At 45.2% G+C, this 26,073-nt stretch overlaps 1 protein-coding gene across 6 annotated transcripts in view; it reads right to left on the bottom strand.

Annotated features, from left to right (window-relative positions):
* The window catches only part of FYN (FYN proto-oncogene, Src family tyrosine kinase), a 209,480-nt gene that overhangs the window by 20,290 nt on the left and 163,117 nt on the right, over positions 1-26,073 (bottom strand). For 4 of the 6 annotated variants that reach the window (XM_027603145.2, XM_027603146.2, XM_027603143.2 and 1 more), the window contains 7 exons: positions 23,874-23,972; positions 21,055-21,158; positions 19,953-20,102; positions 17,074-17,238; positions 13,900-14,079; positions 12,092-12,168; positions 11,840-11,993 (listed from right to left, as the gene is read on the bottom strand). In XM_027603145.2, coding sequence (XP_027458946.2) covers positions 11,840-11,993; positions 12,092-12,168; positions 13,900-14,079; positions 17,074-17,238; positions 19,953-20,102; positions 21,055-21,158; positions 23,874-23,972 — 929 coding nt within the window. Of the gene's footprint in view, positions 1-11,839; positions 11,994-12,091; positions 12,169-13,899; positions 14,080-16,498; positions 16,655-17,073; positions 17,239-19,952; positions 20,103-21,054; positions 21,159-23,873; positions 23,973-26,073 lie in introns of all 6 variants that reach the window. The other 2 variants (XM_027603148.2, XM_027603147.2) reach the window with 1 other exon arrangement.

The raw sequence follows: 26,073 nt of genomic DNA, 5'->3' as shown, positions 1-26,073 counted from the left end.
CCTGTGGGCTGTGCCGCGATTGAGGGGTCATTTGTGAAGGCCCAGGATGGTCATTTACGAAAGGAGCTTCGAAGTCAGCAGATCTGCGCTTGCACATTCGATTTGCTGGGTGACCACTTAAAACCTCCCCCAGTTTCAGTCTCCATGTCTATAAATTGGGATGATGATAACCTCATGAGGTTGTGGTGAGAATTATAAATAATGTAAGGGGTTCAGCACAGCATCTGGCACCTTGTGACAGCTGAATAAATGCCAATTATTATTTTATTTGGACAGTAATGCAAAGGCACTGAGTTGCATCAGGTTAGCCAAAGCTCTCCAAACTTTTTAAGAGAGGGAAAGAGGATGAAGAAAACCCAGTGAGCTCATCCATCAGTTACTGAGAACTTACTGAGCGTACAGTTAGTCCCCGGCACAGGGGGGCCTCCTGAGAAAACAAAGCATGGGTCACCTCCCGCCATATGCCTTTCCAGGCAGCTGGGGAGACAGAGCTCACAGGCAAACCCAACAGACAGCTAAATAGATTGTGGCACTGGCTTTAGGAAAAAGAGGGCTCAGGAGAGAGGGAAAGAAGAAGTGCACAGGGGCTGGGGGCTCTGGATAGAGGCAGTCACGCTGAAATGCTGCAGTGTGACCCGTGGGTCTCCTTGTGAGGGGCTTGGGAGCCAGGACAGGCCTGGTGGTGGTGGTGGTAGGTGGGGGAAGCTCACACTATTGGCTCTTGGTGGAGAGCTGGGCTGTGAAACCCTTCTCCACCCCCTGGTGACCAGGCCAATTCCACAGTCCTGTCTCAGAAAACATCCCCTCTGGCTAAAAAACTGGGCTAAGGTGCAGGAGGCAAAGCCATTGTGGAATGAAACCAGCCAAATCCTTCCTACAGAGACCACAGTGGTGCCCTAAGAGCATTTTCAAGGGGGGAAGGCATTAGCTTCAACAACAGACACTTTTTCTGAACTAGAGATTCATTTAGGGTCCCCTTTAATTAGGAAGCCAAAAACTCTGCAAACTATTACGTCCAAAATTAAATAGTGTTCAGTACTTCGACTTTTAAAGTTACCCTACGGAATAAAGGAGAAGAATTCATACCCCACGCCAACAAGAGGAAGCGGATTACACTGGCTGCGCGGGGACGAGGCGGGACTGGGACCCGATATCCTGCAGAAGAGGCAAAATCAAAGCCGACCTGACCTGGAACTCTGTGGTTATTCAAACAAAACAATGATTTCAAAACCAATAAAACCAGGCAAAGCAAAACTCAGATTTTTCACACTAGGCCAAAGGAATGACTTTCAAATTTCCCAAACACGTCTGGAGTAATACAGCTGTGTGTTTTCCAGTTATTCCTGGTGACACATTCTGTTGAAATTTCGACTTCAAGTTCCTAAGATGTTAGCACCATGTTTTAAAAGTAAAAGTAAAGGAGAGGTACAGGGCACAATGAATTCGCGTGATGTTCCGTCTGAAAGGCATAATGGTGAGCCGGGAATCTGAGAAGGAAGGAAGGAAGTACAGAGGAGAAGAGGGAGGAGTGCTGTCCCATCAGGCATGTGGGTGGAGGACGGGTAAGTTCAGCCAAGGAAGACAAGAACCAAGGGCCAGAGGCAGGGCCTGGACACACTGCACAGACAAGGGCTGATTAGCTGGGCGTGGACCCGAAGTCTGGTGTGGCTGACTCCACGGAAGGGGTACTCAGGCTGAGAGGGGTGAGGAAAGTCTCAAGGGAGGCCCAGAATGGAGGACCAGACGGAGAAGGGTGCCAGGCCCATCAGTGGGTACTGAAAACCTACTCAGGACAATCAGAGGACAGTGGGGAGCAAACCCAGTCGCCAGGGAGAACAGGGGATGAGGCTGCAGCCAGGGCACTAGGCCTGGCATCCTATAGCTGAGGAAGGGCAGGCAGAAGGTGAACTGGGAAGGGCAGCGCAGCCTCGTGTGGAGGAGAACAGAAAGCAAGCTGTGACACTTCTGCAATCCGTGGGGGAGCCAGCAGGCGAGGGGAGGCTGCTCTGGCTGCTTGTCTCCCTACCACCCTCCTCCTCCCAGTGGTGGACCACTGGCAACCCAGGAGAACTCTCACCAGCAGCACAGAAGAATGAAATTCATTAGCATCTCCCGCAATCATGGGTATTTGGTTCCCTTACTTTCAGGAAGGAAATCTAAGAACCACCAAGAGGACTTTGCTTGAAGTATAGACTGCGTTGGGGGAGGCTTGTGTAAGTGGTTCTCTTGGGTAGAAGTGTTTAGTAAAGGAGGAATCTTGCTAGCTATTCTAGAACTATTCTAGAACTAATGATCCTTCTGGCTTTCCAAGAGCCAAAAGAGAAGCAAAATCAGAAGAAAAATTCGGATTCATAATCCCGGTTGGATGGACACTACCTTTGTGGACTTTTATCCAGAGTGACAGATAAGAAAGCAGTGTGTCGGGTTCTCTAACCACGTGTATGCTGCTGATCAGGGTGGTGAGAACTCAGACCTGAGTAATAAATGGGTATCTGGGATGCAGCTCACCGCAGAAATTATTCCAGGAATCCAGCCACCCCCAGAAGGGGCAGTGGGCCTGGTTCAGTCTGACATCATGCCACAAAGTATTCGAGGCAGCAGGGACATGCACTGGGCTTGGGGAACTGCTTGGGAACAGCTGGTGGTCATATTGGGGCTTTGGCGGGAGTTAGCAAGAAATCAAAGGAAGAGAGGATATGCAGAAGACAATAACCACTTTGGGGTTGCTTTTTCAAACTGCCCCCACACAGTGCCTGTGCCACTGGGGAGACCAGCAAGATGCTGCTGTACGCCTTCCTTCAGCTGCAAGAAATGGAGGCTTCCAAATGTGGGACAGTTTTCATCTGCACTGCCTGCCCCTGATTATCCAGATGATGCAAATGAAGGAGTTCCTTCTGCCAGCAAAGCAAGACGAGGAAGCCAAGTGACATTTTTGATGTTTGATGGCAGTCTGCAGTTCCTATTTACACACTTTAAAATCACAGAGGGTGACCATCTGCTTCCTTCTTGCTGATTACTAAGAAACATGGGACGCACAGATCAAGGACATGCTCTTGACCATTCAGAAACAACCGCCAAATTGCTCTGCCCAAGACAGCACAAAGGAGAAAGACACCCACACGGAATCGAACACGTGACTGCCCAGTGCAGATAAAGAGGAAAGATATTCAGAGGAGCGGGCTGTCAGTGATCAGGGCTTACAGTGGTCCCATCTGTTTCCCCCCGGGGCTGTCAGGGTGTGGAAGGAGTGAGTCCACGTCCTTCCTGTAGTTTTAATCTTACAAGAGAGTCTGGGGCAGGCAAGGGTGAGTGAGGTAAAGCTCCTTTCTTTTCACTGTGATCTTTGGCTTTCCGCATGTCCTTTCTGTGTGGAAAATGGATGGTGTGCACAATTCATCTCCCTTTCCCAGGCAGAATGACACACCCTCCCTGGCGGTCAACCTGGCCCCCGCAGCTCCAGGGTGGCTCAGCAGAGAAACAAAGCATCCCTTTGGAAATGCCACGGAAGCCCGGGGCTGGAAGCAGCAGAATACAAATGAAGGCGCTTTTCTGCCTCGTGACGGAAGTGTACCAAACTAGGGATCGGGGAGGCTGGAGCAGAACCAGGCTTGGTTCCAGCATGCACCCCACGAGCTCAGCGGGAGGGCTGGCTTTGACCTGGCTGAGGGCAGGATGTTCTGCCCGGAGGTTCCCCAGGCTCTCACCAGACAGCCCCTCGGGGCAGACAGTAAACTCTGGGGGCCAGAGGGTCAGTCCAAACAAACAAGTTTCCTGCTCAGGACTTAAAACAATGGCTTCTTTGGAAAGGGTTTGCTTTTCGTCAAAGGATGGTTTGCTTCTCTCGTATGGGAAGAATTAGATTAAATCCAATGATTAAAAGGGTTCTCCACCCACCTCCCCTTCCCTGACATTTGCAGTTCAGGTCACAGAACACTGTGTGGGAACTGCAATGCTGTTGTTGACAGAGAACAAGAAACGCATGTGCCGACAGGGGCAGAGGGAGGGCATCTCATGGCGAGATCAGCCTTGATGTGCCACCGGATTACAGAGGGCTCGGATGAGGCTGATTAATAATTCTGCAGGAGCCCTTGAGCTGGAAAGCTGGTGTTCTGAGTCTGATAATCCCCAGTCATTGTAACACAAAGGAAGGACAGAAATTGAATTCACAGTTCTGAATTGTTGAAATTCGAAATTTGAAAGAAACAGGGATACGCTTCTTCCTGACTGTGTTTGTCAACCTAGCTGCCTCCTTGTTTGTGTTAAATGGCTACTGTGCTTTTTGAATCCAAAATCTGATTATATTTAATTAGTACAGGCATCTGGGATTTCTAATACACAAAGAGTTATTAAAGTAACAAATCTTTCTAAAATATGTTCACCATGAAAGAATGTGTTAATTTATGCAGTAACAATTTTTTAACATGAAATAATTAACATGAAAACTGCAACAATTATGAATTCTTTGCAGTCTAATTTATACGTGAATTTTCCTCCAGATAATAATCTATACAACTTAAATCTGCAATACTGGGAGCGTTTGAACAGACACATTTTTCTTCTTCTATTTAATACACAAACCTAAACTCACAGCAGGTCTTATACAGAGTCACGAAAGCCCCGGTTTCTACACACATTCCAAAGACCCAAAGATTAAATTGCCTTGACATTTACTTCCCCAGCAAGGATCCTGTCGTTAATTTAGGCCTTAAAAAAAAAAACAACCAACACACAGAGCAACTCTAAGTTCCTGTCTTTGTGATGATTCAGATCAGGAGAGGAGAGGGTAAATAGGCAGGTGACCTGGCTGGGAGTGGTTAGGGAAAGACCAAGGGGGTGTATGCTCTGCATGCATGCCTGCATGTGTGTGTAAGCATGTGTGTGTGTGTGTGTGTGTGTGTGTGTGTGTGTGTGTGTGTGTGTGTGTGTGTGTGTGTGTAGGGGCAGGTAGGAGGGAGAGAGGGAGGAATGGCGGACGGAGTGAGAGAGACACACACTAACTGCTACTATCAACCCACCAGATCACTAGTAGTGATATTACCATTACTACGACTATAACTACACAACTATCAGCTCAGCATTTCCTTTGTGCTAAGTGCTTTACACATATTCCCAGGAAAGCCATCCAACAATTCTGTGATGTAGATAACTATTATTATCCCTGTTGTCAGAAGAGAGAATGAAGGCTCAGAGAGGTTAAGGAACTTGTCCAAAGTTTACAGCTAATTAGCAGCGATGCTAAGATTCACACCAAGATCATTTGATTTCATGTGTCGTGCTCTTAACCAATCCAGTCTCTCCCATCTTTGGGGGGGGAGGGAAGGAGGGGGGGAGAGAGAGAGAGAGAGAGAGAGAGAGAGAGAGAGAGAGAGAGAGAGTGTGTGTGTGTGTGTGTGTGTGTGTGTGTGTGTGTGTGTGTGAAGGAAAGCAGGGGCGGGGTCTGGCTATCCAGAAAGATGTGAAGCTAAGTGCTGCCAGGAGCAGCGGAAGGAATGAATAATACCAACAGCTTCTTCTCTGATCTCCACAACCACCTGAAAGGTGACCAATACCAACCCTATTTCAAGGATGAGAAAGCTGAGGCTCACTGAGGCTACAGCTTATGCAAAGTCCGTGAGCCGGAAATGGCAGAGCCAGGATTTGAACCCAGACCGTCTAGCTCCAAAGCTCCTGTGCTTCTCATTACCCAAAAGACAATCTTGCTGTGTGCAGGGGGTGCTGGTGTAGCAAACCATCCTCTCTGGAGGATCTTGCAGTCACCACAGTATCCATTTCCCAGAGAGAGCTGTGCCCGGTGCTCAGAGAGCAGGAGAGCATGCCTGGGAAGAGTGTGCAGAGGTGACAATGATTTTGGCTATTTTCACTGCCGTACACAGACATCTATTAAATACCTACTATGTGCTCTGTGCTGATCTTCAGGCCAAACTACCTCTCTAGAAAAGCAGCACGACTGGGTCCACAGACACTTGGGAGAATTGCTATAACAGTGCCCGAGCATTTATGTGTGTGCACATGCACGCACAACCATCAGCAACACTGCTGAGAATGCCCACCAGATACTCAGTCAATAAGGTGAGAAACAACAGAGGCAGTGTGGGGGCAGGGGCAGTTCTCAGCAGAGAAGGCAAATAATGAGAAAAAGGAAAGTCTGCTGGCGTCTCTGGGGCCCTCGGGGCAGGAAGGGAATACAGAGCCATGACCGCCCAGACAAACAGAGCAGACTGGAAAATAATCAACTAATTTTTTTCCTCTTAAAAGATTGATTCTTCTTTATTGATTACTAGCAGCCTTTTTTTTTTAGGTAAGAAAGAAAGATACTTTTCAAGGACAATATACATCAAACACAAAAAGTTCAGGTCGTAAGAATGGTTTTTATATTTCACAACCCTTGAAGAACTTTTATAGACAGATCATGTAGTCCTGCACTAATTATGTGAGGTAATTGTTTTCATTTCTCCATTTCACAGATGCTAAAACTGAGGCTCACAAAGGTCAAGTGATTTGTGAGTGAGTTCAAACCCAGGCCTTGTAACTTTGAATCCTAGGCCCCATCTGCAGCCTGGAGGGAAGTACACCTCCAGCACATAACACAGTAACCCTGTATTAGACCCTAAAAGATAAGCCCACAAAGTCCGCTGGGCAGTATCTACAAATGCTAACTAGGCTTGTAGGACTAACTTTTTTTTTTTTTTTAGATTTATTTATTTATTTGAAAGAGAGAGCGAGCATGAGTGGCAGAGGGAGAGGGAGAGAGAATCTCAAGTAAATTCTGTGCTGAGCATGGAGCCCCACAAGGGGCTCAATCTCATAACCCTGAGATCATGACCTGAGCTGAAACCAAGAGTCGGATGCTTAACCGACTGTGCCACCCAGGCGTCCCTAACAGTTTTATTCCTGGCACGTATCCAAGAGATAGGAGGACCTCTGTCTACCACCACGGCAGCCTCATTCATAATGGTCCCAAATCAGAAATACCAGTAGAAGAGAGAAACTGATGTATCTGTAGAGGGGAACATGGCTCAGTCGTAAAAGGGAAAGAACTGGTACGTGCAGCAACATGGATGAACCTCACAGACATAATGGTGGGAAAGAAGCCAGACATGGGGAAGGAAGACTCTACGACTGGTGTATATGAAGTTCCATCACCAGTGGAAGGATCCCTGCTGACAGAGGTGGGCACCGTGGCTACCTGCTCAGGTGGCTACTGGCTGGACGGGGCACAAGGTGGGCTTCTGGGGTGCTGGTGGTGTTCTGTGTCTTCATCTGCAGGTAGTGTCAGGGGCAGATGAATGTGTAAAAACTTACTGAGTTGTAGACTTCAGATCTACTCATTTTATTGTATGCATGTTATGGCTCAATAAAAAATAAGTGTCCACAAAAGCAAGTTGTTCTTATCCACAAGCTAAGTCTTTGGCTTAAGGTTTAAATCAAAACTAGTCAGTGCTGAGCTTCCTGAAAGCTTACGAAGAAGAAAATGGAGTTGATCAAGAATTTTCCCACTGCTTCCTGTCTGCGTGAGCTCTGAAGGAACTGATGGTTGGAGGGGCTGGGAGTCTTGGAAAGCAAGGTCTGGTGACAGCGCCCGTGCTGGTGGCTATGGGAGGAGGCAAGGTGTGGACGTGTGAGGACAGACAGACAGCAGAGCCTCAGGCGCCAAGGCCCAGGCGGGGCTGGGGCTAGCCCAGCTCTGCTGATGCTGGGGTAGGGAGGTGGCTGAGGGTGGACCTCAGGCGACGGTGCAGGTGGGGGTGAGAGGCCAGTGTGAGCGGAGAGGAGAGGAGTGGAGGGAGGCGCTGGGAGGTGAGCACCCATGGCAGTGGTACCCAGGGAGGGCTTGGTCACTGCACTGGGACATACCACCACAACCACCTCAAGCTCAGCAAACCCAAAACCAAACTCACCCTCTTTCTCTGAAAATGAGCTCTTCCTTCTGGACTCCCTCATTTCTATTGCTGGCAATTCCATTCTCATGATACTTGCATTCGACTACGTGGGAATTATCTTTGCTTCCTCTCTCCCCTTCCAGCAGAGTGTTTGAGCCTTTCCATTGTGTCTACCGTCCATTCTTGCATGTGTTTATTTCCCAAGGACTGTCTTGTACAGGACATAATAACAGGGCTATTTATTTACCACCTGCCATGTTCTGGGCATGTGCTAAACACTTTACATGTACTGTTTTTAGTTATCCTGGCAAAAATTAAAGCACAAAGCAGGTAAAATATATCTTCACTTTACAGATAAGCAAACTGAGGTGTGGAAAAATTAACTAACTTGGCCAAGGCCCCAGGCGATGGTTTTATGTGGCTTCGGCGCGGCTCCTGTGTGTCTCTCTGCACACTTGCAGACCTCCCCAGTGCAGTCTCAGGCTTCCCTAGATCAATAGCTCTTAGCAAAGTCCCTTTCCCAGACAAGGCATTCACATAATTAATGCTGGCATTACTCAGAGACCCTGAGTGGACAGAATTTAGCAACGTATTTTTGACTACAGAAGATCAGCTGTGATGGAGGGAGCGTACAGGTACTAGAGACCAATACCAAATCATTTCGAGTTGCCTCCAGAAGGCTGTTGGCAGAGGACCACCCTCGCAGGCTTTGACCCTGGTCTTGACCTTCTCCCTGACATGGGCTTCTGCTTACCGTCCAGCGGGGTAGGGGGTGGTAGGAGGAAAGGAACACGGGAAGGGCTGTTTAACACATGTCCAAATTTCAATTCTACTTGTGCCCTGGGAAATGTCACCACATCCACCCGGGGCAGGGGGGATGGTGACAGACATTTCAGTGTGCCCTTAGATGGGAAACCCACAACTGTGTTGAAAAACAACTGTCCCTCACAGTCCCCAAATACCTGTGTTTGGCACTTGCTTCTGAACACTGCCCACACTTCCATAATCAAGATTTATCCTGGTCGTGGCCTGTGGGTATCCTAAAACCCGACTTGTAAATATGATCAGGCACATGGACCAGCTGTCTGGAGGAGCTGATTACTCCCCCAGCAGAAACTTTAGCATGCAGCACGCATGCCATCTGCAGAGTACACTAACAGATACACACCAGGCCCTTTCTGCCTCATGAAGAGGCCGGGGCAGGCCAGACCCTTGGGAGGAATTTTATAAACAGCTGGGTTGTCCCAGAGCTGGAATATGAAGCTCTTTCAAACTCCCTCACACATGCACATTAGAAGCTCCCCCTTTAAAAACTTTCCCATAAAATAAAGGGAAAATGGGACTCATGCCTAATCTTAGTTTTTGGTTTTTGTCTTTTAAATGACTGTCTTGCTGAGAGGCAGTCAGTACAGCTTATGAGAGCAGGAGCAACAGTGCTGGCCATACCCGGACTCAAATCCTGCCTCTGCCCTTTTACTAGCTGTGGGACTTTGTACAATTTACTTAACCCCTCTGAGTCTATTTCTATCATTTCCCTCCGCACTCTTCACATCTACCCTCTCAGGCCTGGCTCTCGGCAGATACCTTGCAAATGCCCCAGCTCCTTCCTTTCCCTCTGCTGCAGGAGACCATTTCTTTTATTCTCCTTGCAAATCCTGGAGCCCCACAGCCTTTGTTTTTCCCCAAGTTCAGTTCTCCACGTCATTTACTTCTCCTTACTTATCTCTTTCCAGTGTCTGGCATGGATGTGAAGGTATTTGTGAGAGGGAAGAGAGAAGCAAGAAGCATTTTAAAAGGGATGGGTGGGGCTCTATTTGGAACTTAAGCAAACATGGTACAAAGGGTATGAAGCTGATCCTTCAAAAGGCCTCAGGACAGCATGTGGGACAGTGATGGTGGGGGTTAGGAAGCCACCAGAAGGGTGATGGGGACAGCCGGCAGGGGACAAGGGTGGAACGTGATGGCTAGGGCTTCTCCATCGCAGAAGCATGCTGTCAGGGAAACCGGTGAGGGGCTCTCACACGCCTTCCCCTCGGGCACCAGGCACCCAGGGCCACAGCCAGAGGACCCCACTCCATGGATTAAACCTCCAGCCCTGTCAGCAGCACCCCTGTCAACATCCTTGGTTTCTGCCCTGCAACCTTCTGGATGGTTCAAGGCCAGAATTTGTAACCACAAGTTCTGTAGAGTCCAGAGTCTGGGAGAAGGGGAGGGACAAATCCTGGACTGCCCCATCTGGCACCAGGACTCTACTCATGCATGCCAGGATGCTTTCACAACCGATTGCTGAGACTGACTCCAATCTCACCTCTTTCCGAATCAAATACTCATGTCTCCAAACCTTCACCTGCTCCCCCTCCTCCTGGGTCTGTGAGTTGGGATGTGATGGGTTTGCCGTGGGGTGAGCTCTCCTTTAGGGCCAGGTCTCAGACCCAGTGACACTGCAGACCCTCTCAGCTCACCTTGACTTAAAATCCCATCCACACTTCTCTCTGGACAACCAGTGCCAATTGCAGCTGCCCGTGTGCATTTGATTAGGGACACGGTCTGCCATCTGGCCCCGCAGTAGTGTGCGCGCGGGTGCGTGTGGGCATGCTCACGGTGCGGGCATTGGGCTCCAGGACAAGAACTGCCATGTGTTGGGGACATTCAAAGAGCCGAGCTGTCTGACCAACATGTGATCAAGTATCTGGACGGTGTCTGCACTGGCCAGGGTCTTCGTTTAACCGTTCTCCTCATCACTTGAGACCGCTGAGAACGATGAGGGAAGAACTGGCGTGAAATGAAAGAATTTAAAAAGAAAGAGAGGATCGGAATTCCAGGGTGGCCACTGTGAAATCGAGCAGAAAGCACTGTCCTGCAGTGCATTCTAGTCAGCACTCAACCCTGCTCAGAGTGCCTAGGCTTGCTTAAAAACAACAGCCATGAAGCCTACCCCCTCTTTCCGACGCGAGCATTGCGTTCTACAGGAGAAGCCTATATTCAACCGCAAACAGCACACTTCATTCCACACACTTACCTGCTTACCACTGTGTGCAGATCCAGGGTGGTAGAAGATAACCCTGGGAATTCCCTCCCTGGCATCGGGTGCTCTAAAAGTAGCCAAAAAGCTCCCCACCAGAGTGGCTGCTGGTTTGGGATGTGTTTAGTCTAGAGCCTGATTTCTACAAATCTCTGGGGGAGGGAGAATGGAGGGAGATGATTTAGAGGGATGGGTTGCTCGGGTGACACTGTTATTTTCTATCCTTCTTCTAGATCCCTTTTCTGCTCTCCTCCTGGCTCCTGACCAGCTGGACTCATTAGTGGGCTCCTCTGACCTCTGGCTTCCTGCTGGGTTGGGCAGGACATCTGGAGGAGGTCCGAAGGCTGAGCTCAGGTACGAATCGCCCGATCCATGCCCGGCCTTTCTCTGCCAGATGTGGCCTCTTGTTCTTAGCTCTGGTGGCAGCCCCCTCCCCAACTGCCCTCTGGCCTCGGTGGGTGGCTGTTACTAGCTCTAGGATATCACACTATGCCGTGTTGGTTTTCCTCACTCCGCCCATGCCTTTATAAATAACTCCTTGATTAAACTCTCCAATGAGCGTGTTTGTGTGTTCTGCTGAGACTTTGAGGGAATGGCGAGCTATTATTTGACTTCTCTTTTGGCCTTTTAAAGCCCTCTTTCCCCAAAGGCAAAGCGTCCCAGGCCTGGACGTGAGGAGGGCAGCATAAGCCAGGAAGACCACAATGGTGGACACTCACTCACCAGAAAGCAACATCTTGCCCATCTGTTGAACCCACTATAGTCTCCCACCCGCAGAGCTATCAGATTCCTGCCAGATCAAGAAGAAAAACCTCAGCCGAAGAATGCCATTTCAAATATTTTCTGGAGGAAGGGAAGGGAAGGAGAGAGGAAGGATTGTGCAGTGAGTGACTGCTCTCAAGGACGTGATCACGAGCCTTCCTATTTAAATGCCCACCTTGCCTTGCCGTGTACTCGTTGTCCTCGATCAATCTGGCCAATCCAAAGTCAGCAATCTTGCAGATAAGTCCATTCCCCACTAGAATGTTTGCTGATCGCAGATCCCTGTGGATGTAATTCATGCGCTCGATGTAAGCCATTCCTGCAGCAACCTGTGAGAGCCGAGGAACAGGACACGTGGCACACCACGACTCGGTGTACTTACGCGTCGCTAAACCTCAGGCGGGAGTCAAAGGGCCACGTGGCCTACCTGTGCTGCCATATCCACAAGGTTTGGTAATTTCAGAGCTCTTCCTTCCCCATCTTTTAAGAAATCAAGTAGACTTCCTGTGAACAAAACATAAAACCATTTCAATTTACTCGGAAAGATAAAAATGCCTCACAAAGGGCTGTATTTGGTTTTCTTATTAGAAGTAATGAGGTGAGTGAATGAATAATGCCATCAATGAAGAAAAGATTTATACAAAAAAAAAAGAGGGTAGAAAAAACTGCATTGAGAGGCAGCAGTTTTATCTTTCAGAAACAAACAATGGTGACTCCATTTCTAAGGACAACAAAGGTTTGATTAAATCACAAAACATGGGATGCGATTCCCTGTATGTCACAAAGAAGGACACGTGGGGACACGTGGGGACACGTGGGGAGCTGCACCACTTCAGCCTCATCCCCCAGCAGCCCCAAACGGAGGAGTGACGTGGGGAAGATGCTGCCCAGCCGCGTGGCTCCGGAAGTGTGTTCCCGGGACCAGCAGGGATAGCATCCCTTGGGGAATGTGTTAGAAATGCAAACTCTTGGGTTCTACCCAAGAATCAGAATCAGACACTCTGGAGGCTGGGCCCAGAAACCTGTAATGTAAGAAACCCCGAGTGATTCTGACACGTGGCAAAGTTTGAGAATCACTGGCCTCGCTTCTTTATAGATTTTAAATCAAGGAAAGAATAGCTGAGGAATATAGAGTGGGGCAGGTAGCTCTGCATGCTAGATCAGGGCCTGCCAGGCCTTAAGGATACCTGAAACGAACAGCTGAGGCTTCAGAGTCATTGGGACAACCCAGCCTCAGGAGCTCAGGACCAACACCAGAGCTGAAACAATCACGTGCAGAGGCTGGAGGCTCACAATGGTCATTAGAGATTGCTTTCATGCTTTAATCACAAAGTTATTTACCATATAACCCTGGATACAAAGGACAAAGAGCCTGCCAGGAAAAAAAGAATTCCAAATAGATTTAAAAAGAAAGTACGTGGAAAGGAAAAATTACACTGGTGTCCTCTGATGCCTTTTAAAGTTGTTTCTTGTTTGCTTTGTCTATTTTTCCAAAACTAAGTGATCTCTGGCCTTATTCCTGGCAATAATGCTTTGATTAGAAAGAGAGAGAATGAGAATAAAATGTGCTCTTTGGGAAGCCTGGGTAGCACAGTCAGTAGAGCGTCCAACTCTTGGTTTCGGCGCAGGTCATGATCTCGTGAGGTGGAGCCCTGCATCAGGCTCTGCCCTCAGCGTGGAGTCTGTTTGAGACTCTCTCTCCTTCTCCCTCTGCCCCTCCAACTTGTACTCTCTCACTCTCTCAAATAAATAAATCAATCTTAAAAAAAATGTGCTCTTTAAAAGCAGCATGTCTTTCTTTGTCTGATGTTTAAGAAGAGAGCTGGAAAAACAAAGGTGCTGAGAAGATGGAGACTAAATTGAGCCCAGAGACCTGTGTCTGATATTAACTGTTCAGCCCTGAAAAAGGAAATTTAGCCCATGGCATTTGAAGTGATAGCAAATGATCATAGCTCTCCACACCACCCCTGATATTAAAAATGAATGCTTTCATTATGGCCAGGAGCTGGGACTCCTGACACATGCAACGTGCAGAAGGTGCTGCATTTTATAAGGATCTGGGCAGCAAGCTCAAGGTCATGGTCTGTTTTAAAAATGTTCTCATTAATGAGCAAACAATTTGTGCTTCCCGATGGGAATCCCTGACTCATACAGAAATTAGGAAAAAAGCAAGCAAGCACTGCCATTTCCCTCCTGAAAACAACCCTGTGGGTCAACTGTGAGGTGGGGCCCAACCTTTATTCATGTACTCAGTGACAATGTAGATAGGCTCCTCAGACACCACCGCGTAGAGCTGGACCAACTTGTCATGTTTCAACTTCTTCATGATCTGTGCCTCCTCAAGGAATGACTCCGGGGACATTGTGCCTGGTTTAAGAGTCTTTATGGCTACTTTTGTGTTTCCATTCCAGGTACCTGCACACATCGCACAATATTAAGTCAAATCCAAGATCCTCTTTTGATGGGGAAAAAGAAAGCTTTTAAATCAATAGCTACTTGCATAAAGTTAGAGTTTAACTTAGAAAAACTTAGTATCTTTTTTTGTTGAACAAGGACAATCAAATGTAAGGACTCTTGTCAAATATTTTCAATAGGAAAAATGTGTTTCCTTATCACTATATTATGGTTTATAATTCTTGTAACTTTTATTTTGATATGTGCTACTTTCCTTTTCTGGGGCTCACCCATGTGATTACAAATTGGTACCAAAAGCTCTGGATACTTCTTTACAAGGACGAAAGCCCAAAGGTTAGAACAGGCCAGGCCATCCCATAGCTATCCCTTAGGTAGTAGAGTCAGCATGGAAGAAACTCGATTAAGTTCCATCATTTAAAAAAAACATGGCAACACACTGAGGATGTCTGGAGATTACCTCTAGACTTTAACAGTCTGCAGCGGATGGGCTACTTGACTGAGTCCTTGAACAGCTGATATATAAGTAAGATTACAAGTATGCTGATGAGCATTGGCAAGAAGCTCACGGTCTACTTGCCCCATACTTCAACCAGGTAAGGAAAATTCCTCAGGTTTACTGATGATCAGCCACAAGAACAATAGCTTCTATCAGTTAAGAGTGAAAAAATTAAACAGCAGCTAAGAGGGAACAGAAATATTTAGGCATAACATGTTAAAATCAAGTAGGTACAGAGACAGGCCTGGTTTATGATCATTGGTTGCCTCATCTATAAAATATAGGAATGGAACTGGATTATCTTTTGAATCTCTTACAGCCCCAAAATTAAGAAAAAAATAAAATCTAGGTTCAATGTGTATTCCATTATTAGTCCTATGACTTTGACTTAAAACTCTAACGGAAACAGGAAAATCTGCTAAGTTAGATTATGCCTTTTTTATTTAGAAAAGAAACTGGTTTAAATTAATTAAGATTTTTATATTTAATATAATTGATTTTAGAATTAAAAAATTCTGTAAACCTTTGTCATCCTGTTTAAGACACGGTTCATATAATTACAAAATGCAACCCATAAAAATCTAAGTTATGAAAGAACAGTGGCTTAAAGAAGAGTTAATTCAAACTTTATAAAATATCTGACCACTAAATGTAAATGGAAAAATCTGACAATCTGTAAGTGGTCTTTGCTATTTAAGTGCTGTTAGCATCCCCAAATTTTAAATAGAGTTTCTTCTCTAATAACAACCTAGTTAGTCTCACTGGCATTCCATCCTGATCCTGAACTACCATAACATGATGTTTTATGTTCAGTGGGAAACAGATTCTTAATAATATGGCATAATGATTTAAAGTTAATAACTATAAAGTTTGAAAATAAATTTTTGTATAATGTCTGATTCTTCCTGACTGTATAAGTGATTGAATTAAAATCCTTGGCATCCACAACTTCAATTATAAATTGGGCAGATGAGGGAGAGGAAGGCCATTTATATAAAAGACATTTATATACACTTCCTATATAGTAGCTTACACATGCACATATAAATGTGTATGTCTGAGTGTCCATCTCTAACCTTATTGCTATATCTATGTCTTTGTAATACTTATTCCTTGCCAGGCTCTGTTCCAAGTGCTTTAACTGTGTTAAATCTTTTAATGCTGACCACCCCTAAACACCTACAGCTATACATAGCAACAGGTACCTCTCTTTATTGTTTTGAATTGAATCTAAGAAGGAAAGAATGAGGATTCCATAAGCACCAACATCTGTCTCACTGACGGATGTGCTTGGGTGGGGCCAAAATCATGGATTTTCTCTAAGCAAAGCTGCAACTGACCCAAAGGGTGTTATAAAAGCAGTGGGAGGCGCCCAGTGCAGTTAGCCTTATCAACGACATGACAACCAAATTAAGAGAAATAGGAGTGTCTACTGAGCATCTACTATGCACAGGGACTCGAAGTATATTGTCCTATGTAATCCTCAATCTTATAAAGTAGGTATCATTCCAATTTTACAGATGAGGGAACTAAGGCTCAAAGAGGTTAAATTAGCCCCTTGCCCATGTTAATCAGCTAGTAAAGATTCAAACCCAGGCCCATTGAGCAAAAAATCCCATGGTCTTTCCCTATAGTAACCCATCTATAGTATCTTACCTTCCTAGGCCTTAGGAAGAGGAAACAAGGGATTCTTATTGTATTGGTTTCTTGTTCTGTGTGAGCCTGCCTTCATTAACCATATGAAGAAGGATGGAAAAGTACAGCAAAGTGTCACCATATTCTCAAAATCTGGATGTCCTGTGCCTAGCTAGCTACCCAGGTTAAATGTCTTGGTCCCAATGACTGTGTGGGTATTTTTGCCCCAAACTGTCTTTTTAATTGGCTTTGAAATGCAGCCAAAATGAAATGTGCCCTCTGCCTTACCAAGCCACACTTCAGCGAAACACCCCTGACCCAGCTTCTTCTCCAGAAACAATGAATCACGTGCAACTTCCCAAGCATCTTTAGCCAATCCAGAAGTTTGTGGGGTACAACTCGATGCAATCAGAGTTAAGTTAAAACATAAACCATCAGCTTTCTCTACAGGAAAGGGAATTAATAAAGAAAACACAGTCCTTATAATCCATAATTATGCATGCACTAGGAAAGATGGAAGGTGACTTCCCCTTTAAGGAGACACTGATTTCACTGGGAAAACATCTGCACTTGAAAATGAAAGGCAAGGCATTTGTGCAGGCTGCAACATTCCTTGTACTATTTTCTGGCTTATGAATTGAAACTCCTATCATAGCATAATTTGAGCCATCTGCCAATCTTGACCACTATCTCTCTTTTGGAAATTCCAGTTTTGAAATCCAAATCAAATGTATAATTCCCCACTATTAGTAATTTAAACCTTCTTCCGGGTCATAAAGTCTTTATTTTTCACCTTCCATCTTTGATGTTTGGGACTTCCCAAACGAGAGAGCTAGTAATAGAATAATTGAGTCTCAGCATACCCATCCATACTTCCCCAAACTGCCCATTTCCCAGTCTCTTGATCAACTGCAGGGATTCTCGAGGGATTTCCCAGACATCTTTGGTTTTGACAGACAGATCGGTAAGCCTTGGCATCCCTTTATGACAGGGAACTACTAGGCGGCAGCAGAGACCTGCGGCTCTCTCTGATGGAGTGGGGACAGCAGCAGGAGAGGGAGAGAAAAGCAGAACACGTGAGACAACACTTATAGTCACACAAATCCAGCGAGCGCACAGCGTTGCTCAAAACAGTGCTACATTGGCAGAGAACTGCACATATCTTGGAAGATTAGACACCACACATTGAAACATGTTCATTGGAGGTAGGACAGAGGACATTTCAGATGTGAACTGCTCTGTGCCTCCAGGTATAATATAGGCTACACAAATATACGGGTACAGGTATGGCTGTTTTGGTTTCTATACTAAGGAAGAAAAACATTTTCCACCCAATATGCTAAGATCATGTCTCTGGAACCCTAAAATACCTCCACTGATTTCAAAAGGTACCTTTGGACTACAGAATGTCAGCACGACTGTCCCCTCCCTCTCTAATATCAAGGGTTTAGGGACTTTCTTTGCTTTAAATATATTTAAAATTGTAATTTCAGTACAGGATTTTTTTCCATAGAATGTTAGACTGTTATAAACTAGTAAGACTGAAGATTATACCTGGCAGGGGAAAAAGAGGTCACATTTCTCTAGGATTTCTTTGGCATTTTAACTGACTCTATTCTACCGGTCAGATACTCTCGCTTCTTTGATATTTCCCATAAAAAAAAATCTTTGTAACAGTCTCCAATGTATAATTTAGAAATCTGGTTTCAAAGCAGAAAGAAAGGAAACTGAAATCTGCAGAAACTCAAGGATGTGAAAGCACTCTATCTACTATGAAAAAGACAAAGGAAAAAAGTTATCACTATTGGGTTATTTGGAATTTTTTTCTTCTCTCTTTCTCTCTCTCTCTTTTTTTTAAGAATATACCTTTTAGAATCTAGCAGTGGTGAGGGGGAGAAATTGCCTGAATGCCAAGTGAAACATCCGTCAGGTAAGAAAAGGTAACAAAGCATGAGGAATCAGGGCAGTGACAAAGGCTGGAGAGAGCCTGGCTTGTGAGGTAGACAGAGCCCCGCCCCACCGCACCCCACTGGGGGCCCTTCAGATCCAGGGAAATCACATGTAGTGTTGTTGTCTTTTCTCTGGGAACCAGTTCTAAGTTACTTTTTACTCCTTTCTTTTTGGTAGAGTCCGTTCTGAGATGTTTAGGCAGGAAATTATTTATGTGTCAATATTTCAAAGGCACTTTGTTGGGTGGGAGAGAGAAAGAGGGAAGAGCAAAAGCCAATATAAAAACAAATCTAACTTGAGATGGATTTTTTTTTTTAAGATTAAAAGAAGTCTATTGCTCTTCATATCCCTCCTCTCCTTCCAGCTTTACGATGTTATTAAGGTGCCCTTTTCCAACACAATATTTTCAAATGATCCAAACCCTGGGGATCCTGCTGATGTTTGGCTGTAATGAAATATATTTCGGCATTTGAAAAATCCTTACACATGCAGGCATTTCGAGGATGTTGCTTAAGCTCAGGGAGATAGTCTGCTTCATTTCTACTAAATATTTCATTAGAATCCACATAAACTAAAGCTACCCAATGCCCTAATCAACGAGTACTCCAAGTGTTGTTAATTTTTTCACTTTTTCATTAGTGCCCAGGATCAATCGATAGGCATTTCTTAAAAGATTGCCATTTTCAAAAGATTGCTTTTTTTGGTTCTAAAAAATTATACACACATTTTTTTTAAATGAATGTACATAGAGCAATAGTTGAGGTCAAGTCATGTGCTATTTTGGGGTTTTGTTATTGTCCTGAAGAACAATATAAAATGTGTGTATGTGGGGATGCATATATATATGTATATGTGTGTATATATGTGTACACACACATATACAGATCACAAAAAAACTACTGGGTTTAATGGGACATAGATCTATATCTGTACATATGTATCTATATAAAAATCCACCTGTGTGTATATGTTATATAGTGGGATACTCTTGCTAATCTTGGAAAGAAAGTGATCATTTTGACACCTGTATATAAGACCACATCCTTAACTAAAATGTACAGACTGTGCACCTAAATACCTAATAAGTATATATTTCTAGGAACAACACACTAACAGTGACATTGGGGGTTAGGACAGAGACTGATCTACTGACTGTTTCTAAGTTTAATACAATAGCGTAACCGAGCTAGGAGCTCTGGGTCACATAGTCTACATCTAGTTAGGAAACTAGATGGGTGGGGAAGTAGAACATGATAAATGGATTGCAAAATTCATCTGGTCATGGGAATGAAAAGTATGTGCAGCCATTCCTGTTGAGTGCTGAGTGTGAACTGGGGGCCCCCAGCAGGAGCCCCCCTGTGAGCTCCCTCCCAGACACTGCTCCCTCTCCTGTCACGGTTTCTGATTACAGACCCCAGGGGAACAGGAAAAGATGACAACGTTTACAATTTAACTTACTGCTTTGTACTTGGGAACTAGAATGTTGTATAGAGTCTTTTTTTTTAAAGATTTTATTTATTTATTTAACAGAGAGAGACACAGCGAGATCTTTTGGCAAATGTATGGAACTAATAATAACTCTGGTAGAAAGACATCAATAGAATCTATTCAGCCAAGCCCCACCTTGTGTGGCTGGCAAAGAAAACTGTCACTCCTGACCTCATATATGCTTGTATTCTGCACCACCCCCCGCAGCCTCCCCCGCTGCAGCCCTCCCACCCCCCATGCCCCCAGTGCCTACCCATTCCCTCCAGGGTACCACTCGTTAGTAGTTAGTTAGAATTAGGGTTACCTGAGTAATGTTGTACAAGCTGCTGAAGTGTTTCAAACTGGGCCCGGGTGGTAATATAGTATCCACCATTGTCAAGTTTGCGAATTTTATAATGTTTGACGTGGTCTCCTTTCATATCATCCCAATCTCGGATTGACAGTGAATAGGCACCTGGTAAATAGGCAAAGCGTTAGCAGCTCCAATCATTTGGAGAGCTCATTTGTTTTTTGGGTCCCATTTACTTGATGAGTAATTATGAAGAGGACGCACAGGCACACATGCACGCACCTGCGTGCACACACATGCGCACACACACACTTCCACTCAGTAACAGAAGAAAACACCTCTTTCTTGCAAATGTCAGAAGATATGAGCAATTAAGTGATTTTATCCTTGAGAATGAAAGCCTCCTGGGTTTTTTCCTACCATACTCTCTTCAGTACCCTCGTGTTGCCCAATACGGTAATAGACCCAACTCCTCTGGGGGTGGATGAAGAGAAACACAGGCGCTGGGGTCGCTCTCCTCAGCTTCCTGGCCATGGAGTGTTGCAGGGGCAGTGGCAGTGTGTGTGAAACAAGTGTAAGGACTGTTTCTCTAGAAGGGAGCCTCCAGTTTCTACTTGGCAACATTGTCTCGGGAGCAGATCACCATGTCTGGTAGATGGAGCTAGAAGGCCACGGCTGCTCCCTTTCCTCAGTCCAGCTTCTCTTATGGGCTCTCAGATGTGGTTAAATAATGAAAGGCCAGTGGCTGGAGGAAAAGCGGTCCTCAGTTTCAATAAAACAAAAGGAATGCAAAAACAACCTGGAGGAGTGGTGCCTGAGCAACTAAAAGTTGTAGAAAGTCCTAATTCTAAAGAACTGCTGCAAATTCTATGATCGTGCATGCCTGCAGGAATGAAGCTGCCCGGCCCCCGTTTCCAGAGGAAGGCTTGATTCTGAGCCTCTGTAGTCCTTTCGGACTCCAGAGCCTGGAGGGAAAACTGGAAATAGGACTCTGCTCACAAGGTGGGGAGGATATGTGCCATTTAAAAATCCTTGTACATTACAGATAAGCCTTTCATCCCCTCTGACTAATCCACAGATCTGAATGACAACCAAGTTCTTTAACTCTTTATCTTACCTTTGGTGGTTTCACTTTCACGGATAAGAAAGGTACCTCTCGGGTTTCCAAAGGACAAAAGCTGTCGCTCAGCATCTTTTCGGCCAAGTTTTCCAAAGTACCACCTTTAAATGAGATCAAGGGAAGGAAGCATTTTGTAAGGATCATTTACAAAAATGTAATAGCCAGCCTCCTCACCCCTGATCGCACCCGTAGCCTTTCCCTGTACGTGTCTTCCCAGCCTCATCTAGTTCCCTTTCAGTCTGCCCCTGATTCCATCCCTACTCCATCTCTTCCACTCTTTGAAGAAACAAAAATCAGATTTGAGTTGTGGGCGATTTCCCTTCCCTTCCAGAGGTGACAAGAACCGGTTTGGGTTACAACTGCCACCTGCATTCACAAAAAGAGAAATCTAAGACCCTGCTTTGAAATGGCAACTGCAGGAGACCCTTCCCACGCCCATCTACAAGACCCTGGCATTTCTGAGCATAATTATGCTCAGAAATAATGAAACATAGCCTTAGTCTACATAAAGATCATTAATCAAGCATTAAAAAAAAAAAGAGTCAGTATGGATAAAGAACAAAGACATATTTTCAGTAACTTTGTACCTATGACAACTTTGAAAAAAATTGTCAAGACTACCCCGAATTGAGATGACTCCTGCCCTTGGATGCTTGCTTCCATGCTCTTCCTGGCCAGCAGGTGTGAGGACGTGGGTAAATGAAAGGCGCTGGCGTAGCAGATGGGTGGGCATCTGCGCATGTGCGCTCGGCACAGCTGCAGGGACAGGTCACTAGGCGCAGTCAACGAGCACGTCTTTACAAATGACTGGCATTGCAGATGTTTCCTATCCTCCTTGTGACGACACTCTGGTCCCATGTGAGAAGGCATCACATCCAGTGACCTCACAACCTCTGCTATTTATCTTTTCCCTTCCCTTCCACTCTCCAGCCCTAACCATGGCCCGGCAATTAGCTAACGTCTCTGCATGAGGTGCTGAATCCAAGGCAGAATTCAGGAGCACCCCATCGGAATCTGTGCCCAGAAACAATTTTAGAATATTCAACTGTGAAAGGATTCAGTTTCTAAAGTGAAATTTTAATTCATTATACTTGAACATAGCTATTATGTGTTCACTGTCAAATTCTTTTGTGAATGAAAGAGGCTCACTGAAGATAAGAAAAGATATGCTGCAAGCGAGCTCCTCAGTGACTTTTAAAGGCACCGGACTGTGTAACGATCCTAATTTAGCACTAGGTGATAGAAAGAGAATCACAACAATTATTTATGAGAAATGACTTTCTGGGTTTGCATCGGTCACCCAATGAAAATGCAGTATAAATGTGAACAGTGGTGAAAAAAGAGCTGTTAGAACAATGGATGGAACTAAAACAATAGCATTTTCAGATAATGGTAATTAATTGCCTATGTAACACCATATGCATTATCTTCTTAAAACGCTAATTTATTCTTTGAAAACAAATTATTTAAGAAATTCATTACATTATACATATATATAACTTAAATATATAGTTCGTAGGTTCCCAGTTAAATAAAAATAATGCCACATTTTAGTGGTACCTTTTATTCTGAAAGAACACAAAGATGTTTGAAAATCTGCCCTAAAATAAAAATTCAATACAAATTCCTTTATTCTCTGATGATAAAACACACTCACTAGGAAAAAAAAGGAGTGCAGAACCACTGAGTATTTGAGAGTGGGGAACAAAAACGATCGTCTTAGAGCAAATATAAAGGAATTTAAAGCAAGATGGTGATCCAGTTGGGGATTTGGCTGGGGTGTGCAGTCTAATCCCCCTTACCGTGCTTAAACAAATCCAGGGCAAAATGCAATATCAGAGCCAAAGGTTGGGCCTCGTGTCTGACTTTCCTTGACTCCCTTACTGGTAAGGCAAGACTACCAGAACAGGCAGATTCCCCAGGGTGTCAGGGAGGAGGACAGGTCCCCAAGTTTGGGAGTCATGGGCCAGTTTTCTTTCCCTTAGTTCAGAAATGAGGGCCCTCACACAAACCACTCTGATAGTTCTCCCTTTTGGAAGTGCCCATGAATCTCCACAGGTGAGGAGAAGGAATGATAGCTGTCCCTTCTAGAATCCCCTCAGCCTACTGACCATCTTCCCAAACTGGTACCAAGTGAAATCCTTGGTCCAACAAAGAAACCAACAAAGACCCCAACTCAAAGGAAAGGAGCATCTGAAATGCATCATCAGAGGATTTCCCGAGTTGTGGAACATGCTGTATGTGAGATACTTCTATGTGGGGCATGGAAGGTATGTCTTCAGTACCCCCTTAATATTTCTGATTACACTGAGAAAGAAAATGTCAAGCTGATGTTTAATAATTATTTGCCCCCCTGGCCCCCTCCCACCATTCTCTTTCCCTCCCTACTCCCATTCCTTCTCCTTCCCTCTCTCCTTTTTTTTTTCAGCAGACTATAGGCTTAGAACTTTGGGTTCACAGTAATAATACATGCTCTGGCCAGAACTTCATCACATTTTCCTGATTAGTTTCTATCTATGGCAAGTAATACTGGGTTTTCACTAGGGTTCTGATATAAAGTTCCCTTTTGAAATAAGTATGTTTTTAAAAAGCAGGTGTAAAGAAAAATATTAAGTTAATAATAGTACAAGTGTTACATAGATATGGCAAAAACCACAGCACGATGCCTGGGGAAACAGGGCATCACCACATTCTCTCAACCCTGAAATCACTCTAGTGAATTTCTTCTCCCTCCAGCACAAAGTTAATGGCATTTTATTGTGACAGCTAACTTTTAAAGGCAAGTAGTTGAGTGAAAGCAACAAAACAAAACATACTCTTCTGCCTGGATAGAGTCAACTGGAGCCACATAATTGCTGGGAATGTAACCAGTCTCTCCGGTTGTTAAGGAGCGGGCTTCCCACCAATCTCCTTCCCTGCAGAGAACAAAGAGAAAAGGAAGTGAATGTGTTGACCATTTCAATGTTCTGCAGTTAGACTCAATGCTGTATGAGTAAAAGACCATCTCCTAGTCATTCCACTGCCTGATTTCTCCAAACTCCAACATAGCCCTTTCTAAGGGTCACATGGCTACAATCTGAGTCAACTGTGACTTGAATCCCATGCTGTCTCTCATTTCTTATTTTATTTGCAAATTAATAATGTAGGACCCTGGCCATGAGAGAGCTCTCTTGCGGTGGAGGGGCATTTTGCTTGGTAAGTGTCCCCAACTCGGACAGAGGGGGAAGGGAACCCAGCCTCAGGCTACTTTAGAAAAACCCTGTAACCACAAAAACAAAATGGTGGTTATGTGAGGTGAAGGATGTGTTATTGTGGTAAACATTCACAATATATACGTGTGTCAACCCATCACACTGTACACACTGTACACCATACACATTGTACACACTGTACACCATACACATTGTACACAACCCATCACAACCTACACAATGTTATGTGTCCGTTATATCTCAGCAAAGCTAGAAGAAAAACAAAGCATGCATTAACACTACTAATTTAGCTAAATCTCTATTTCGGCTCACATCGAGGTAAGCAGCATCCTGTGGTATTGCTGGAGAGATGCAAACTGTTTGCTGGTTCTAGTGTTTTTTGTTAGCCATTAAACAGATGTATCAGAAAAGAAAAGAAAAACAGATCATCTGCAGATCATCTGAGAAAGGAAGCCTGCTAGGAGGCCCAGGAAGGAATGAAAGCCTACTCCTAATACCTGCCTTACTTGCTCTCAAGACAATGGGTAGCATGATAAGGACAACAGGTTAAGCCTCGTTCAGAAGTTTTCAACCTGAGGTTATTTCATCGACTACTGACAGCACTGACCTGAGTCTGGTGGGCAGGAGAGGAAGGGCGGGTACAGCTGTGTGTGTACAGGTGGGGGGGGGGGTGCAGGTGGGGACAAAAACTGGCCTGGCACTGAGGCTCTGAGTCTCACCATTCTGTGAGACCCAGTGTTCCAGATGATAGCCTGTCTCAGTAGGGAGAGGGGGGCGGGCTCTCAGAACTGCAGACAGAAGGATGTGAAACGGGGGCTTGTACCACCACTCGCAGCTCAGGACAAACGGGTCAGTTCAATGGCTAGAGTTTGTGTGTTAGGCTCACGGCAGTGGACGTGTGACAGAGAGCAGGGACGGAATGTGTGACTCTCCCCACACACATATGTGGGGCTGCAGCCCTACCACACGCGCATCCACAGAACCCTGCACCAGCCTGAGGCCAGGGGTGTGAGGGCAGGGGAGGAGGCGAGGTCAATGCTCCTGAGCATACCGAGACCTGTCAGACTGCTCTTCAGCAGGGGCCCAGCGCCTTCTCTCCTTCCATTTTCTGGTCCTTGGAGGCAGCAAGAAAAACCCCTAGCCTTTTTTTTTTTTTTTTTTTTAAATCATTTTGTGGCTGGGCTCTGTGTCAAAACCCTCAGCCAGGGAAGAAAACGTGTTGGCTTTTGGCCCTGGTCAAGATCTTCCTCCGGCTGATGGGATTAGGTAGAGAATAATCAGCCTCTGTATTAACAGAAGCCTTACTCGAGAGCCCCATTCTCCAAAGACCGACTCTCTGAGCAAGCTGACTGATGAGCAGCAATTGTAGATAAAATTTAATAAAACAACAGGCAAATGGTGACAAGCCCGCACGTACTCTGGGTGTGGCTGTGGGGCAGAGCTTGGCGGCACAGGTGACACAAAATAGCCCACGAAAAAATGGGGTGCTGGCAAAGGCTTTTAAAAACTTATGTCTTTTTTTTTTTAAGATTTATTTATTTTAGAGGTGGGGAGGGGCAGAGGGAGAGAGAGGGAGAGAGAAAAGCTTAAGCAGGGTCTGTGATGCAGGGCTCCATCTTACAACCCTGATATCAGGACCTGAGCCGAAACCAAGAACTAGACACTTAAACAACTACACCACCCAGGTGCCCCTAAAAACTTATGTTTTAATTCATTTTTCAGTCTTTCTTTTTTCACTCTATTACACAAATTTAAATAGATAAATCAACCAAAACAGAGAGATAACTTTTCATACCCAGGAAAT

The sequence above is a fragment of the Zalophus californianus genome, chromosome 7 (genome assembly GCF_009762305.2).
Source record: "Zalophus californianus isolate mZalCal1 chromosome 7, mZalCal1.pri.v2, whole genome shotgun sequence".
Lineage (NCBI taxonomy): Eukaryota > Metazoa > Chordata > Mammalia > Carnivora > Otariidae > Zalophus > Zalophus californianus.
The sequence above is the reverse complement of the archived record's forward strand: the minus strand, read 5'-3'. Positions and strand labels throughout refer to the sequence as shown.